The following is a 17,869-nucleotide window of genomic DNA, read 5'->3' as shown; positions in this document are numbered from 1 at the left end:
TGCCTTTGTGTTCCCTTCTACAGGGATATTAATAGTCCTTTTCATTTTAAACCAGCAAAAACTTTCAAAAAAAACCTACATTTTTGAGGTCTCCACCCCTCTGTCAAAGCTAGTCACCAAAGTATTAATGGCTTCAAAAGCGGGGAAGACAGATGCATCTAGACTGTGTGTGTTTACAGCAGCCCTGCTCCTCTTAGGACACCATTTGTGTTCCCCTTCTCTGCATTTTACTACGCTGTTTCAGCTGCTAATACCTGCAATCAAAGAGCAGCTTTGCAGCGCTGAGTCTGAGGTTTACACCCTTTAGATACAACAGAGGACCCTCACTTGAAATTATTCTACCTGTATCATTCTTGCTATATGACTAACGGTCTGTATTTCTGCAGGGAAATGTGGGTTTATCTGGCAAACCAGGTCAGAAGGTGAGTCTATGCAGGGATTGCAACGCATAAAGCGTTATCTCATGACTGATGTCTGTGTCCCTCGAAACATCTTGAGTCAGTGGTGTTTGCCATGGGGCTAGTGTCAAAACATGGGGAGCGTTCAAAAGCTGAAAGGTCTGAACAAATTCTGTTTTGCTGGAGTCTCCATGTGACACACAACCCTGCATAGAAACCCAATGAAAAGATGCTCTTGCATCTTTAATGAGACTTTTAAAAAAAATTCAAATCCTGGCTTGTAGGATTCCTCCTAGCAAAGGTTCAAACCTGGTCAAGAGAGGTCTGGAAAACATCCCAAATGTGGTGTTTGTTCAGTGAATCTGTCTCGCCATGTACATTTCTCAAACAGCATTGCTCCCCAGGCTTGGCTGAATGAGCGTATGGATTTGGGAAATGTTACAGCATGACACGTAGCCCAGTGAACGGAATATTTAGGCTGGATCAGCTTCATGGGCATGGAGAAATTGGATGTCAAAAGAGATAAATGAGATGCATCCAAGACAGGATGTGTTAACAAGATGTATTAATGCAGTTGCAAAGCGGAGAAGGCAGCCAGGGGTATTTTGGGTTGGGAGAAGGCATGATGACGTGGTTGAGTGATGAGGAAGGTCTCTGTTGTACAAACATGAAGCAGAGCAGATGTGTAAGTACCCATCCATGAGACCTCAAATGATTTTGCATGGGAATAGAAGTTAAAACACGGAGGGGGAACTGAGCCTGTGTCCACAACACGCTTTCAAGACTGGACCCACCTCCTGGGTCTGCGCTAATGAGCCACCTCATTTGAGCTGCAAAGCTTCCCAGAGGTGGGCAACCTCAGAAGAGTCTGTCCTGCAGTATCTGCCAAGGCTGATTGCGGAGTCTGGATGGACTGTGTTGGAGATGGATGCTTTCCAGCCTAGCCCGCTAAGCAAATACTATAAATGCAGCCCTTCCTAGTGCAGGGTAGATGCTCTGAGCCCAAGCTTCAGACAGGAGTGTGGAAGCAATTGCATGGCCGTGGGGCCTGGCATGGTGTCTGAATATGCCCCGCAATGTGTAAAACGCGAGCACTATGAAATGCAGAAGAGGAATGTAACAACAGTCTTGTTTTCTTTAGGGGGATATAGGTCTGAAGGGAGAGAAAGGTGAACCAGGATTACCTGGGAAACCAGGCGAGACCGGACTAAGAGGTAAAGATGTAAGTAGAAGCTAACAATCCGGTCAGATGCTCATGCTGAACCCTGTGGTACGCCACTCTGTACCAAGCTAACAACTCAAGGGTGTGCTCTTGCAGTGTCAAGTAGGAACAAGAGACAAGATGGAAGCAGTCAGAAACATGCATGTTATACAAGCCTAGCTGGTGATGAGAGAGGTCTCAGCACAACAGTGGTCAACAAATGAGACTGGACCAACTACCTTTAATTAGGCATGATGGTTTGCTCATCAAGGGATCTAACTTGTCATTTGCTCTGTCCGCTCTTTCATTGCAAACGAGGAGGTAGATCCTTCGCAGATTGTCATGAAGGCGTGCTTTGGGCTATGTTTCAGGCCAGTACTCTTCACCCTTGGTTCAGGTGGAACAAGTGCATGGCACCATGGTGTTTGTGTTACACTGCCTGAGTACGGCATTTCTTAGGTGTTATTCAACATCATATTCTTTCATCATTGAGTCACATCTGTCTGACATGCAGAGAACTAGCATGGTGTGCAGCCACACCATCCCTGAAGGGCTTGCTTTTGTTTTTAGGGCATAATAATTCCCTCTTACAATCAAACAAGGTGGCCCCTCAGAAAAGCATCATAACTAGCTTCAGGAAAGCCTCTCCTAACCACAGTCAGTGAAAACCTTCCTTCAGTTCAAAGGGCTGAGTTGATCCCTGAACATCAAGTTAAATAGGATCACCAAGGGAAGGCTTGGGAAAAAAAGAAGCAGCTGTGTTTCTGATCCTGAGACACTGCGGCCCAACACCCCTGACTTCAGAGTCACTGTTGACTTCAGAATAAAAGCTCTCAACCTGAGTAAGAAATCAGGGTAAAAAACTTCGTCACAGGAAGTAATGTAACCTAGCACTTTTGTATTGTCTTGTAGGGAGAACCAGGGAAGAAAGGCACCTTTGGGACCAAGGTAATCAACGGGGACCCCACACCCTCCAAAGTTACATAGGTATCAAACGCAGCAGGCTCCTTCACAGCTGGAGCTCGGGGTACAGCAGCATAGGAGAAGGTCTATCCATCCCAACATCTCACCTCCAAGAGTGACCAACTGCCCTGGAGGTCCTGGGAACAATGCAAAAGCAGGATGTCCTGTGTGAGAGGTGACATCTCACGGGTTTGATAGCTCTTGGTAGATTTTGCTTCCATGAATTTAGCCACCCCACATAAACCTTTAACGCCGTCAAACCCGCCGGGCAAGGCATCGCACAGGTTAGTTAAGCAGCAGCTGGAAAACAATGCCCTTTGATTTGTTTTGAAGCTGACCCCTGCTCATTTTATTTCTTGTTTACTTGTCCTTAGGTTAGACAAGACTATGAAGAATCCTCTTCATCTCGCCCTTGGCTTTTCTTTCTCTTATTTTAGCTTTTGGTTTCACCTTCCAAAGCTAAAGCCTGAAAGAGAAAGGCCAAAAAAGCTTTTAGAAGCTCCTACTCCTCTCTTTTAGGGAGAAGCTGGTGTCCCTGGAGAACCAGGAGAGAGAGGAATCAGGGTAATAATTGTCATTACTACAATTTTCTGCCCAGGTGAGTGGTGGGACATCAGGGGAGGCTGTTCTGCTGCTGCCCAGGCACCCCTGGTCTGTGCAGAAGGGGAGGGCTTACTTCTCCAGCCCAACGAGAGTCCCCACTTAGAAATGTCCATGTGTAAATATTTCTTTCCTGACTGATAAATCACAGAGGGGCAGGATTTTTCTTGTTTGTTTTACTTTTTTGAGCTGCTGGATGTGCTCAACAAACATTTCTGATTGCTTCTCCGAATCCTTTCTTGCAGGGTCCGCCTGGACTCCCAGGACGACCTGGAGAGCAGGGGCTAAAAGGCGATACAGGACAGCCTGGAAAGGATGTAAGGCAATCCCTAAAGTGATTCCTTCCCTTGAGAGAGGGAGGACTTGGGATAGTGCAATGCCAACCAAAGAAACAACTGTATTTTTTTCTCTGCCTTACAGTCTGCGAGGCATAGAAAGCTCCCTCCCTCTTTCCTGGGGAGGGGTTCTCCTCTTCAAAGGAAGGATGGGGTCTGTTTCTCCCTTCTCGTTTGATTAGCTAAAGATCAGGATTAGCAGGACTGTGCACTGGGGGTTTCTGAGTGTGCAAAAACTTCCCCAGATCCACGCTGCTGGAAACGAAATGCTTAACACTGTCTCAGTCTGGTGAGGAAGGGAAATGATGCACTCTGTCTGATCTCCCTCTAATAGCTTTGGAAAACACTGGCTAAGATCAGCTACTTTGTCAGAGGTCTCAAAGACATGGTGTTTCTACAAACTTTGTGAAACTGAGCAGCTGACTAGGGGAAAGTCCCTAATGAGCCTACCCACTGAGGAAGAGGCTAATAAACTCACCCCTTATTAAATATCAGAGAACTCCTCCACAGGAGAGATGTTGAGGTCCAGATTTCATTAGCACAGCTGCTTGAAGGCGGGCTTGTTAGTCTGTCAGATGCTGAGCTGGCAAGAAGAGGGGAGACTGCTGAGACCCCCTCCCCTACCATGGCTTGTTCTCATCCTGCCTCTCTCTCCACCTCCTAGGGAATCACTGGAGAGAAGGGAGACAAGGGCGAATCTGTAGGTTTGCACATTCCCATTTATAACCTTGCATGAGAGTCTGGGGACTAAAATGTTGAATTGCACCACTCACTATTTTTTTGGGGGTGGGGCTATGGTGGTGTTGTATCTTCATAGGGTGAGCCTGGGCTGCCTGGGACTCCTGGAAGCATTGTGAGTAATGCCCAGTTCTGTTGTCTTACACATTTTTGGGGGGAAGGGGTATGTTGAGATTTATCATGAATTCTGGGTACCGTGGAGGACATGTTGCCAGAACTTACTGCTTGCAACAGTGCATGTTATAGAGTGGATTTCCCTCCTAGCCTTGTCAAAGGTGCAAAGCAGGGTAGGTAGCTCCTCTACAGATATATGCAGGAATCCCACCCCAAATGGCTTGTTGTTGATGATGCAAGAAGACTGTGACACAAAAGAGACTAAAAGCTAGCTATGAACCCATCTGATACCTCTTACCACTACCTGTTGTGTAATCAAGGCATCTGGGCTCCTTCTTTTATCAAGATGGATGCCTTCTAGGAAAGGTGCTTAGGCAGATGGGATGACTCACGCTCAGGACTCTCCTGTGTCTTTGCATGGAGTTTTCCTTTGGATAAGAGGCCTAACATTGTTGGGGTAGATGAAGAGAAAGCAAATCAACCCAGGTTCATCAAAAATAAGGTTGAAAGAGATTTTGAAAGGTCATTTAGATGATCAGGAAAGTGTCTCATTACATGAATGTGCAAGGAGGCATTTTTTTCACCCCATTGGCTTCAGTGAAGGTAAAGTCATCCCAGTGCAAAACCGAACCACTGCCTTAGGACTGGGAGCCAAAACCTCTTGGGAGAGCTGTGCTAGACTTTATCTTCCATCCCTAGGGAAGATAAAGGCATTGGCAGGATCCGAGTAAGAGGCTGCTTCAAAGCAGGCAAAATGCTGCCAGCCACCTTGAGCAGTATGATTCCTGTACAAAACAGTGGTTTCTGCCGACTTTGGAACTCAGGACAAGCCAGGAGCAAGGAGTCATTGCCTTCTGGTGATGGATGCTTCTCTCCATATATCGCAGCTCTCCGCTCCCAACCCTACCACAACATGTTGTTTAAAACCACCCCATCTTGTGGTTCCAGCCCCATTTTCAGATGTCGTTATCTACTGGTGCTCCTGTTCACTTGTCTCTCATGTGTTCTGCACTACTTGGATTCTGGTATGTTTGGCAGTAGGACACAGGGATATCAATCACCCTCTGTTCCCTTCAAAACTGGAAAGAGCATTATTGCTCCAGGGTATGGCAAGATCCTCCTCTGCTAATGCCTAACCATCTCACTCCATCACCCAGCCAGGTGGTCTTAGGGTTCAAAAGGTTTGTTCTCACTCATGCAGTTACCCAACTGGCTACTCGAATATCCCACTAAATGCCCATGTCAGAGAAGGACCCAAGCAATGTCCTGAGCATCAGGGAAGTGATGTCTGTGTGACCCCAGTTTCCTTTGAGAGAGACTTCATTGGAAACGCAGATGTTGACACCAACATCACAGCCACCCTGAATCTCCTACCTGTGAGAGCAAAGATGCTGTACTGGCTCCCTGTTGGTTTGAGTCTAAACATAGCAGGTTTATGTTGCTGGCTGATTTGGGAGGAAGCAGATGGATAAGGACTAACAGGGATAAAAGACACATGGAGGTTAGAACTTGTATCAAAGATATCATCGTTCACTTTGTGAGCAAGGTTTCTTCCATTTTTTTTGCAGATGTCTTCTCTGGAGAACACCATCATCCTGAAAGGCAACAAGGTAAGATCTCCTCCTTGCTGGAGATGTGTTGAAGCTGAATATGTGATTATTTAAGCAGCATGTTTCAAGTGAAGAGCAGAGTTGCTCCAATTTTAACTGAATGCATGAGAGAGTTACAAGAAAAGTCTGGTTGGTCCATGTGGAAAAGATGCTGTTAGTCCGGAGCCAGTGTATGAGAAATACCACAATGCATGATGAAACCAGCATCTCCACTGGGCATTTTAGACGGCATGAAGAAATAACATGTTTCTGCTGGCTTACAGGGGGATCGCGGAAAGGATGGCTTGAAAGGCGAAAGAGGTCCTCCAGGCCCAAAGGTATGTCCCAAATACATGGTGGCATTGGTGCTATTGCATTGGGCTGGCCAAGGGTGATAAGCACCCATCTCAGATGTCTTATAACCCCCAAAAGACTGGGTTTTCAAAGCAGAGTTTCTGAGCTGGGCTCGTAAACTTGTGGTCACAGTGATGCTGTAGTCCTACAACTTGATTAAGCAGCTACACGACATGTAGGCAGGAAGATATCAGGAGCTAGATGGGATACATTTCTAAAATGTTCAGGGGTGTTTCCTTCCTTTCTTTTTCCCCTGCAAGTTGAAGAGCACGTCACAAAGTGAGGGAAGGATAAAACACACATCTAGAGATTTTTAGAGGTGGGATCAACTCCTTCACTTAATGGAGAGGAAAGTGCTGCAGAAGGCAGCATCAATGGGTACAGGTAGATCTTCTGATTGGCACAAGATCCAGGTCTTTGCAAAGACAAGGACTCGTCCAGGTGACATGCATGGGCTGTGCCTCAGATGTACCCAGTTCAGCTAGTGCACTCCCACAACGTGTCTCCTTCGCCCTGGCACACATTGGCATGGAGATGCAGTGCCATCAGGGCCTTCCTGGCGCCCTTCATTCCACCGGAATCTGTCGATACAGAAACCAGATTTCAGTGAAATGAAGCCCGTCAGAGAGGCAGGTCATCCCCCACCTCAGCAGATGCTCCTTGCCCACAACTGGACTTCTCAAGCCATTGCAACTCATCCGTCATTTCATCACAGTGGCCCAGAATCACTCACCTGGAGAGCCACACCATGCTGGGCAAGAAAAGACAGACAGCCCATCCATGGGACTTGCTGTTGGGAGTCCAACCCACTGAAGATATTTGACCCAGACTGCATGTGGCAGTATGGAGGGCCACCAGGACCACAACCACCTCCAGAAGGGACCACCAACTATGGGGGCACCTTGACCATCCTCCTCCTTGATGCTACCTCTGCACAGCTGTCACAGCAGTGACAGCATTGGTGGCATTGAGGGAGCCTCAAAAACCTTTGCTTATTTACACATTGTGCATTGCTAAGAAATGGAGAAGGGGATGGTGCAAAGCTCTAGTCGAAACCCCACTTTGATGATGCTCATGTCCAGACCTGCCCTACGAAATGCAGCCAGCAGCTCTGTCCAACGGAGGAGCGAAGGAGCACATTGAGCAGGGTGGGATTCAGCCCTCCTCTCTGAGCCGATGGAGATTTGTCTGGGGTCACTGAGCAGGCTAGTAGCAGAGTAAGGGCCAGATAGGTGCCTCTTGCCCCTCCTCAGAGCTCCTCTTCTTGCTGCTCATTGGGATGATGACTTAAATAATGAGTTGCTCTTGTTCATTTGAAGGGAGAACCTGGTCCACCAGGCAAAGGAGTGGAAATGAAGGTAAATAAAATAAAAATTATAGAGCATATTAATGTTGCAAACACCTCCCTCTCTGTCTGGGGTTGAGATAGCAGAGGGGACCCCATGTGTGCCCCCAGGCTTAGCCATCAACCAACCGCAGGACCAGCTTCCTGGGCGGGAGGAGGGAGGAGGAGAAGTTCTGACCCTTCTTTCCTCTTGCAGGATCTGGAGAGGCTTCTTGAAGCAAATGGTATCAAGGTAGGTAACGCTTTGACCTTCCTTCTGACAAGGTCATGGTAATTAAGCTTTTCCATCTATTCCCTCTAGCCTTCTGTAGATGATGTGTGGTCCCCAGGTCCAGCACTGGCACTCACAAGAAGGCAGGGTTATTACATTTCCTTTCACAGCTTACCATATATAATTAAATACTTCTTGAACAGCTTTCCTGCTGCTATGTTATGGGGTGGATGGTGGCTTTGAGGCCCATGTGACATTGAGAGACCATTCAGAGCTTGGTGCTACCACGTAGGTTGGCTTGTATTTCAGCACTGGGTCTGCACAGCCAGCAAGAGGAGACCCACACATCCCTCTGGGTGCTTTGGCCATGCTGTGTGTCCTGTTTAGTGCAAAGTCCAATTTGGGTTGTTCCTTAGCTCTTATCAAAAATAATAGTGAATAATCACTGTGCAATACAGCAGTGTTAGACTGGTGGCCTCCCGCTCCACTCTCAAGGTTGCCATCAAGCTCAGGAAGTGTGATTAGGCTCAGAATCACAGAATCACAGAAAGGTAGAGGTTGGAAGGGACCTCTGGAGATCATCTAGTCCATCCTCCCTGATAAAGCAGGATCACCCAGAGCAGGTTGCACAGGATTGCATCCAGGCGGGTTTTGAATATCACCGGAGAAGACGACTCCACAACCTCTCTGGGCAGCCTGTTCCAGTGCTCGGTCACCCTCAAAGTAGTTTTTTTTCATACTGAGATGGAACTTCCTGTGTTCCAGTCTGTGCCCATTGCCCCTTGTCCTGTCACTGAGCACCACTGAGAAGAGTCTGGCCCCATCCTCTTGACACCCACCCTTTAGATATTGATAAGCATTGATCAGATCCCCTATCAGTCTTCTCTTCTCCAGGCTAACCAGCCTCAGCTCTCTCAGCCTTTCCTCACATGAGAGATGCTCCAGTCCCCTCATCACCCTCATAGCCCTCGGCTGGACTGTCTCCAGTAGTTCCCTGTCTCTTGAACTGGGGAGCCCAGCACTGGACACAGAACTCCAGATGTGGCCTCACCAGGGCAGAGTAGAGGGGGAGGAGAACCTCCCTCAACCTCAGCTTTTAGTATCTACCAGGCAAGTACTTACAATTGTGCCCGTTACCTTCAGCTCCTTTCTGTAAGCTCTGGAGATGTGACCGAGGGAGGTGAGGGACTGACTGATCTGGTCAATGTAGAGGTTTTATTTAGAATGGGGAGACCCACCATGTAGGCACCATCAATCAGTTCTTAGATGCCCAAACTGTAGACACTTATATTTAAATCAGGCGCTGACTGTCGGGGCACATCACTTCACCAGGTGCCCTGTGAGCCCCACTGGAAATGTGTCAGTCGTTGTTTTGGGGTGGCTGCACTTGCACTGTCGTGTGTCTGGAACGTGAGGGTGGCACTGAGATACTGCCTTAATGGTCCCCACTGGTTGCAGCTGTCACTGCTGAAGGACCTCTCCAACATAATCCTGCGGGATGGGCTGGATAGGCTGGTGCAGCAGCTGGGTGGCTCCAGGAAAAGCAAGACCTCCAGGAGAAAGCAGGCACCTCTGCATGCCACTAAGCATGGCGTGAGTATTGTCGTCGATCATCCTCAGGGGGCAGAAAGACCTTGAAGGAAATGAAAGAGATACAAATGAATCATTGAAGGCTTCAGGGTCACCCTTGTCATCAAGTCAGTTATGATGATTTGCAGAGACTGTAAGAAACAGTTAAGCTGGAAGAGGCTAATGGCTCACACCAGGAACGTGGATCTTCAGGTTAAAGTGATGGGATTGCAAAGCACTTGTTTTTTCAGTGGAAATAAAGGAATCTGTCAACCTTTGTTGTTGATGGAGGTAGTTAAAAGCCATCCTCCAAAGCCATCAGCCTCTTCGTGCCCTTTGAGGGCTGGAGGTTGCTGGAGTGGTGGGTGTGCAAGGGGAGCAAAGTAGTTGAAAGAACAAGAAATGATCACAAGAGCAGCCTCAAAAGCAAGAGGGATCCCAGGGAAGCAGGACTAGCTTGGAGGGAAGGCTTGGCGGTGGCCAGCAGGGAATTGCTGACTACTCACTCCATCCTGGCTCAGGAAGGTCACCGGGTGGGACAGAGCATGCTGGAGAGGTGGGGCAGAAGGCAGAAATAACCCATCAGGAGCCAGCTCTTTGCATGTGTGGTTCCTGGGAGCTCAGGTTTGTCACAGCCACACTGACTCGCTTTTTTTGATGTTGCAGGATTCACTGGTGTTTGATACTTCTCGTGATGCCCTGGACAGCACCGAAGTGACAGAGGAAACATGGAGTTTGGAGGTAGAGGCTCAGTTTAGTTTGCCAGAGTCTGGAGGACTCCCTAAGGTGAAAATAAACACTGGAGCAGATGTAGGTCTGTGCTCCTGTCCATCTGGTCTGCTGCAGCAACAATATTGAGAGATTGCATATCTGATGCATATCGGCTGCCTGTGAGCTCCTAGTCCATGCTCTAGTGATGCCTCCTGCTGATCCTCCTCCTCCCTTCCTCTCCTTCTTGTCTTCTGAGCAAAAAACAACGTGGGTTGGGCTGGTTTCAAGCCATCCCCGTGTTGGTTATCTGTTGAACTCGCTCCGCAACTTCTTACTTGGAGGCTGTAATCTAGGTGCATCTCTCCTACCCCAGCAGAGATGGATCCAATCCTGCTGCCAGACTGAGTTGAGATTGCCCAGGAGAGGAGTCCCTGCCATGACTCCACAGCCCTTGTTTGCTTGAGTAACCAGGCTAATTGCTAGAGATAATTTAGTCACCTGCGTCCTTTGCAATTGCAAGTAACAGATAGCTTGCGGTTGTGGGAGTTAGGAATTTATTAGCAACGTTAAGGCTTAATCTCCACACTGGACCCAAGTTCCAATGTGGTACAGCATGCCTTCAGGAATAACATCAGAGGGCTGTATCCAGGTCATCTCTCATAGCTGCTGGAGGAGTCATGGATCTTAATTTGCCTGAACTAGTCGGGTCCTGATACGGGATAGTCCAGGAAATAGTGCCTGCAGCTGCGGTGGGGCTTTTCTAGTCCTCTTTTTAGGACAGCCAAGAAGTGATTCACTCTCCCTAAACTCTTGTTGGTCACTAGTAGGAAATGTTGTCTCTAACTGGAGCACGAGAGCTGTGGGGGTGTTTGGAGCTAACTCCTGATGATGTCATCTTCCTCTGTGGTTGGTTGAACAATGACCCAGTTGCTCAGGCACTTAGACAGGGTGAGACAAGCTCATTCCCTCTCAGCTCCGGGCACTTGCTGTGATCTCAGGTGAGACATGTTGCTTTTCTGGATCATTGCAACCTGGATGATAGCATTTTAGGGGCTTGAGAGGTGAGGAAGTGCTCACCACCAGGTGTGTTTGCATCAAAGGACCCAAACTGGATGTGTGCCACCAACCCTGGAGCCAGCAATGCTGGGATTTGGGGTACAGAAACACCAAAACTGTCTCTGTTGGGCTTTGGGAGCCCAACCCAATCAGGCAGAAAGGGTTGGGGATGTCTCTGCTCATCTAGGCCAGTCTGTCTAGGCTGGACTTCAACCAGAGTTGGGAGTGAAGGGGTCAAAGCAGCCATCCAACTCATCAAGGATCCTTGCAGTCTGCCCCAGCCCATCCTTGTTGGCACTTCCCAAGTAAGGTGCAAGAGAGATCTTGGCACCTTGGCTCTCCAGCCTTGTCATGCTGTCTCTGAGAATGCTATTGAATTAATGGCAGTGGTGATAAAGCAGTGTATTGTGGATGATGTCTTGACTTAGAAAAAGCAGTAACTTTCTTTGGTCTCCACAGGGTCCATCTGCTGGTGGTTCTGAACCTGAGTACCAGTCCCTAGGAAACCCTTCTGAGTCCTTCGAGAAAACATCTGAGGAAAGAAGGAAGGAGCGAGACTCAAGAGGGACAAACACTTCTCTCAGCAGTGTATGTAAATGCCTGTTCAGTGACTTTTAATTACTTTTCCATTTGTGCTGATTTAATAGATGCAAAGGAATTACATTTCTCAGAGCTTGACTGGACAAATCATTGCAATTCTGTGAGTTTTGCCTCTATTTTACTGCAGTGAAAAGCTAAGTTAGAGAAAGGATAAGGATCTCTGCATGAAGCAGTGTCAGAGCTTGGAAACAAGTCTTGCTTTCCATCTTCTGCTCTAGTAATTAATGAGACTGTGTTGTTGCTTATCCATCACCTCCTGCAGAGCTTGGTTGTGCCTCCACCACACCCAGAAGATGATCTGCAAGGAAACCAGTCCATGGAGCTTCTCGAGTCCTTGGAGGAGATGGTGGAAGGACAACCACAGCAGGATACCAGCCATGTATGTCTTCCCCAGCAATTCTGGACAGTAGGCCAGTGTGGAGATAAGTGATAGACTGGAAGGGACTGGGATGCACATCTCTCACCCAGTGCTCTTAGTCCTGGGGCAGTTCCCCCCAGAGAATCACAGAAGGGTAGGGGTTGGAAGGGACCTCTGGAGACCATCTAGTCCAACCCCCCTGTAGGATCACCTAGATCATGTTGCTCAGGATCACATCCAGGCAGGTTTTGAATATCTCCAGAGGAGACTCCACAACCTCTCTGGGCAGTCTGTCCCAGTGCTCGGTCACCCTCAGAGTGAAGAAGTTTTTCCTCATATTGAGCTGGAACTTCCTCCTCATCCCTGGAGGACACCACTGCTCAGACATGGGACCTGGGCAGGAGGCTGATGGCCAAACTTGTCCTTTGCATACAGGCAGGGAAATGAGAACCCCCCAGAGCCTTTGGCAAATGTTTTGTTGGTTAATTACCCACCTTTTTTTTTTTTTTTGGGGGGGGGGCAGGGAAGGACAGTCTCTTTCTAATTTGAATCCATCTGGCCACAGCATCCGTCCTATTATTTGGGCTCAGTTGACTGAACAGTCGATGATTCTCAATGCTTTTTTAAATCAAACTTGTAATACTCCAGGGACAGTGCAGACCCCAGACTGAATTTCTGATATGCCCTCTGACAAGAAATTTCCTTTTCCTTCTTACGTTCCACAGATGTCTCAGAATAGTCCACAGACCTGCAGGTTTCCCTGCACAGTGTTAGTCTTTTAGACCCTGGTATACATCTTCCTGAGCCCAGCTCTGGAGTGCAGAGCCAGATTCCCTTAAAGAAGAGGATTTTAGGGTCTAAGCAGGAATTTGGGGACTTTCTCCTTTTTAAGGACTTACCAACAAGAGCAAATCCTAATTTAACAAGCCTTTGTGGATCAGCTGAGCCAAGGTGACTGTCCCAGAGGAAACGTGCAGGGCGGCTCACCTTACCTCTTCCTTCAAGGTCTTAACAAGTTGAAGTGGTTTGTTACTGCACTTCAGCTGAAGGATGGTAGCAAAGTAGAGGTTTCTTCCATAGCCAGGAGTTAGAACTGTTTTACAAGCGCATGTGTACATACCCTCTAAGACATATTATATCATTTTCAGCAAAGTTGGAGGATGCACCCAGGCTAGTAGCAGCAGTTATAACAGCTCAGCTGGTGAGCAATAAGTGGTGGTGTTGCTGCAGTGTGTTTGAGCCCTAACATCCCATTTCACTCTTTTTTTTTTTTTTTTTTTTTCCATCTGCCCCTCTGGGCATGCGTTTTCTTCTGAGAGCCCAAACCATGCTCCACTGCCGTGTACCAAATCCAGCAACCTCCGGTTTGAACATCATTGTAACCATAAGTGCACAGCCCAGCTGGGACACCCTACCCCAACACCACGCGTTGAATGACACCAGCCCCAGTGATGGAGAGAGGGAAAAATGCATGCATCCAGTGCTGGTTTAACACCTTTGCATATTGATTTGCTCCTGTGCGATGGAGGGAATGCTCTTTTTGAAAATATTCAGAGACAGGATACCAACAGCCTTAAAAAGTGAACTGAAAAATCCCTTGGATGTTTGCTTGCAGGTTACAGGCACAGTTACTGCTAGGAACAGCGTTAGCAGGGATATTTCTAGGATCAGCAGTGAGGGGGTAGCTTAAAGTGGAGAGACCCTGTTGGAGGAAATCTTGCTGTGGTTCAGGTAGTCCGCCGAACACTCGCTTCTGCTCCCGTCGCTTTAGCTGTCTCCTGGCTGGCTCTGCAAATTAACACCACGCTGAATCACAAAGCTGGAACAAACGATATTGCAGCAGCCACGAGAGGGCTCCCGGCACAAACACACACAAAAACACGCACACACGCGTGTATGTGTGTAAACTGCAACTCTGGAGACGGTGGCCTGTGCCATGAGCATCCATCAGCTTTATTTCCCCTCCTGGATGCATCACTTCCCTTGGATGGGAATGGTTAAGCTGGAGACAGACCTGGAAGCACAGAGGATGGAGCCCAAACCTCCTCATTTCTTGTGGGATTGGGCTGCACGACGCTGGCTGAGGTGGGAGCTTTTTGGTGTCCTGCTCTTGAAAGCAGGTAGAGCTCAGTCCCTATGGACCTGCATCCGGAGACCATGAAATTGGGAGATTCTGGGGGAGATCTAATTGCAGCTTACCAGTATCTGAAGGGGGCCTACAGGAAAGCTGGGGAGGGACTGTTTATCAGGGAGTGTCGTGACAGGACAAGGGGGAATGGGTTCAAGCTGAAGGAGGGTCGATTTAGATTAGATGTTAGAAAGAAATTCTTTACTGTGAGGGTGGTGAGGCCCTGGCACAGGTTGCCCAGAGAAGCTGTGGCTGCCCCTGGCTCCCTGGCAGTGTTCAAGGCCAGGTTGGATGGGGCTTTGGGCAACCTGGGCTAGTGGAGGGTGTCCCTGCCCCTGGCAGGGGGGTTGGAACTAGATGGGCTTTAATGTCCCTTTCAACCCAAACCATTCTATGATTCCATGATGATGATTCCTGAATCTGTGGCGCCATTTGAAACTGTGGAATTTAGTCATGCTGGATGCTCCTGGTGAGCAGACTCCTCAAGGCTTCACACATGTCCCTGCGTGGAGTCATTTAATAAATCAGACCCACCACAGACGTCTTCCTCAATGAAATGGGAGTGACCCCTATTTGTTTGGAGCTAAGTGCATCCATGTGCCCAGACACCATGGCTGTGGCACTGGAAAGGAAAAGGGACCGTGTGGCCATGCCAAATGTGACATTTGGGCAGAAAGAAGAACTAACTATCCTCAGTCATCAGGGGCATCAGCAATTAATTTAATCCCTGCATCCCAAGGACCAAAAGCGATCTCCATGTCCTGTTTAGGGTGCCACTCTTTTTTATAAAGCACCATGGAAAGTGCAGAGCAGAGCCATAAAACTGATTTGTAGGTGGCTTGCAGGCTCATTTATCACAAGAGACCCAAGACTGGACATTTTTTTAGGCAAACTCAGGGTGCCTGAGATGACTTGATTTCTGCATCGAAGATCTTTCGCAAGGAGGAGATACCAAATGTTAAAGGGCTCTTTAATCTTGCAGTGAAAGGCAGGAGAGCCACAGGGAGGAAACTGAAGACTTGTAATTCAAATGGGAAATTAGAGCTCAAGCTGATTAACCCCAGGAGCAGGCTGGAGGGAGATGGGACAAGGCAACGATCAGTGCCATCCAACAGTGATGCTGCACCTAGGTGTTTGGCAATAATTATAGATGTAATCCTACAACCCGGTGTTGCCAGACACCTTTTTCTGAATCCCGGCCCAGAGGATTCCCCATCAAATGAAGATTTGTTTGAAAGATGGGCTAATAACATCACCCTTCCTGCTCTCGTGTCCGATGATCCCCATTTTGGTAGGGGCGTTTGTAAAAGTGGAACGGCCACAATTTTTTTAGGGCACTTTGAACCTCCTCAGCACAATGGGATTTGCATCCCAGGGTGTCTTCCTCAGCTGCATTTGGTGTAAAATCCCTTTTATCCTCAGGAGGAAGGAAAAGCGTGGTCCAAAGGCAGGGAAACAGGAGCATCCCCTCTCTCCCTGCAGCTCCTGCATCCTCTCATCCCTGGTGGCTCCCACAACCGAACTGAACTCAGTGGAGGGCGATGTGAAGGGAGCGAAATGGAGCTGGCTGTTTTCCTGCCAGCAGCAGCTGTAATCACGAATTTTACCTGTTAAAAGGTTCATGGGGCCCTGGAGAGAAGCAGCCTCTAATAGCCCAAGAGCTTCATCTCAGAGGTGCAATTTCTGGCTGACAGGAGTTAATGGGGGAAGCAAATTAACTGATATAAAGAGGCAGGATGAGCCCAGGTACACGTGCCCGTGCGAGAAGCGGTGGCCGGTTACTCTTTCCTTGGATGAGCCACTTCTTTGGCATTACAGGACCATACCGGCCATTTCCTGCCTCCTCCATCTCCCAAATTCCCTGCAGTTAAGCTTACTCATTTTCAGAGTTAATTCAGATAAATGCCCCTGGTTGTCTCCATGTGGATAAACCCACAGTCGCTTAATTTTCCTACCTGATATCTTCTTGGCCTTTTCTATGTATGTCTTTGCTGCATCGCTTTCTTTGCAGGAATATTTTTTTTTTTACTCCACCTTTTATTTCTATTTTTCTCTTTCCTGTCCTAATTTTATCTGTTCCTTTCCTCCTTTTCTCCCTTCTCTCTTTTCCTTTCTTTTTCACACTGCCACCTGCCATCAGTAAATCATTTCTTTAGAAAGCAGCAGCCTCTCGACTTTTCTTTGAGGTCCCTTATTGCTCGCATCTGAGAGCAGGAAACTGATAAAATTGCGGAGGAATTGGAGAATGAAGGAGAGTTATTACCCCCTGCAATTTCCCACCACCCCAGTAAATGGCAGCTTTATGAGATCGCATGCATACGGGGTCGCCTTCAAAACCTCGACGAGGTCTTGGCAACCTGCGGGCTTGCCTCGCCGCTGCCTTGCGATGCTATTCTCACATCTGCAAATCGAACGTGGACCCGTGCAAAAGAGCAACAACATTTTACAGCCGGTCTGCACGCAGATGAGCCGTGACCCAGCGCAGGATGGATGGGAACGTCCACGTGGTCTCATCTGATGGTGCCGTCTGACCCACCCGGATCTCCTCTGCATAAGCCTGGGAGATGTTTCTCTAGCTTGTCCCACAAAAACCACCCAAGATGGGCACTTTACAGCTCCCCTGAGCAACCTGTGCCAGCGCATCACTGACCTCTCTTTTATTCCTCCTTCTGTCATCCTTGGCATCTTTCAGTAAAGAATTTCAATTTTAATTGAACCAAAATAATTTTTTTTTTTCCTTACGTATTTTGGTGAGTCAGAAACTTCCTGGGTTCATTAGCCACCAGGTGAAACTATCATCTGTCCAGTTAAAATCCAGCAAAACAGGACTATCATCCCTGCAAACTTGACAGCATAATGTCCAGGGCTGGACTAACCAGCATTTCTTGGAAATCCTTCATTTAGGATTTACTTTCCCTTAACTTCAACTATCTAAAAGTCTCAACGCATACTTCTAGGTGAAATTAAATGAGATTCATTTGGGTCTTTGTGCTGCAAAACAAAAAATGGGAATAGCGCTAAATAACTGCACCCCATCCTGATTTTCTCCTCTCCTTCACGTGCCCCTGGCAGGTCTCTGGGTTGGGGTTTGGGTACAAGAGGGTGCCCAGCTTTCTTTCATTATAAATAAATTCACCTTTTTTTTTTTTTGCTTTCCTATCAAAATATTCACCAAAGCTACACTCCAGTGCTTCCACTGTGTGGTTCAGAGAATAATTGCTGTACACTGAGATATCTAGCAGCTAGGAATATTGTAATTTTTACAACAGCGAGTAGATAATTTACCGTTGCTAATATGGAAAAGAACAAACAATGTATAAACCAGGCCAGTAACTATTTGTACAAGCTTTACTGCGTGTGCTTTAAATATATATTGACCAAAGTTGTGAACATTGCAAACATCACCAAGTGGCAGATTAACATGTAGACATTAATAGGCATTAATAGTTGTCTTCTTCCAACAAGATAGACTGGGTACGTTAAATGCATAGCAGGTGTGTGACTCTGGCATGGCTGGTGCAGGGAGGCAGTTAAAGTTCAAAGCTGCAATATTTTAGGTGTTTTTTATTTCTTTGAAATAGCAGTAAATTAATTGCACA

At 47.6% G+C, this 17,869-nt stretch overlaps 1 protein-coding gene across 1 annotated transcript in view; it reads left to right on the top strand.

Moving 5' to 3' along the window:
• LOC129211670 (collagen alpha-1(VII) chain-like) overlaps positions 1 to 17,869 on the top strand; it is a 117,236-nt gene that overhangs the window by 57,886 nt on the left and 41,481 nt on the right. Inside the window, exons 42-56 of the mRNA XM_054839122.1 lie at positions 387 to 422; positions 1,540 to 1,620; positions 2,512 to 2,547; positions 3,082 to 3,126; positions 3,408 to 3,479; positions 4,162 to 4,197; positions 4,315 to 4,350; positions 5,918 to 5,959; positions 6,223 to 6,276; positions 7,612 to 7,650; positions 7,834 to 7,869; positions 9,307 to 9,441; positions 10,084 to 10,158; positions 11,644 to 11,772; positions 12,047 to 12,163. Of these exons, the coding sequence (XP_054695097.1) occupies positions 387 to 422; positions 1,540 to 1,620; positions 2,512 to 2,547; positions 3,082 to 3,126; positions 3,408 to 3,479; positions 4,162 to 4,197; positions 4,315 to 4,350; positions 5,918 to 5,959; positions 6,223 to 6,276; positions 7,612 to 7,650; positions 7,834 to 7,869; positions 9,307 to 9,441; positions 10,084 to 10,158; positions 11,644 to 11,772; positions 12,047 to 12,163 (969 nt within the window). The remainder of the gene's footprint in view (positions 1 to 386; positions 423 to 1,539; positions 1,621 to 2,511; positions 2,548 to 3,081; positions 3,127 to 3,407; positions 3,480 to 4,161; positions 4,198 to 4,314; positions 4,351 to 5,917; positions 5,960 to 6,222; positions 6,277 to 7,611; positions 7,651 to 7,833; positions 7,870 to 9,306; positions 9,442 to 10,083; positions 10,159 to 11,643; positions 11,773 to 12,046; positions 12,164 to 17,869) is intronic.

The sequence above is a fragment of the Grus americana genome, chromosome 1 (assembly GCF_028858705.1).
Source record: "Grus americana isolate bGruAme1 chromosome 1, bGruAme1.mat, whole genome shotgun sequence".
Classification (NCBI taxonomy): Eukaryota; Metazoa; Chordata; class Aves; order Gruiformes; family Gruidae; genus Grus; species Grus americana.
The sequence above is the reverse complement of the archived record's forward strand: the minus strand, read 5'-3'. Positions and strand labels throughout refer to the sequence as shown.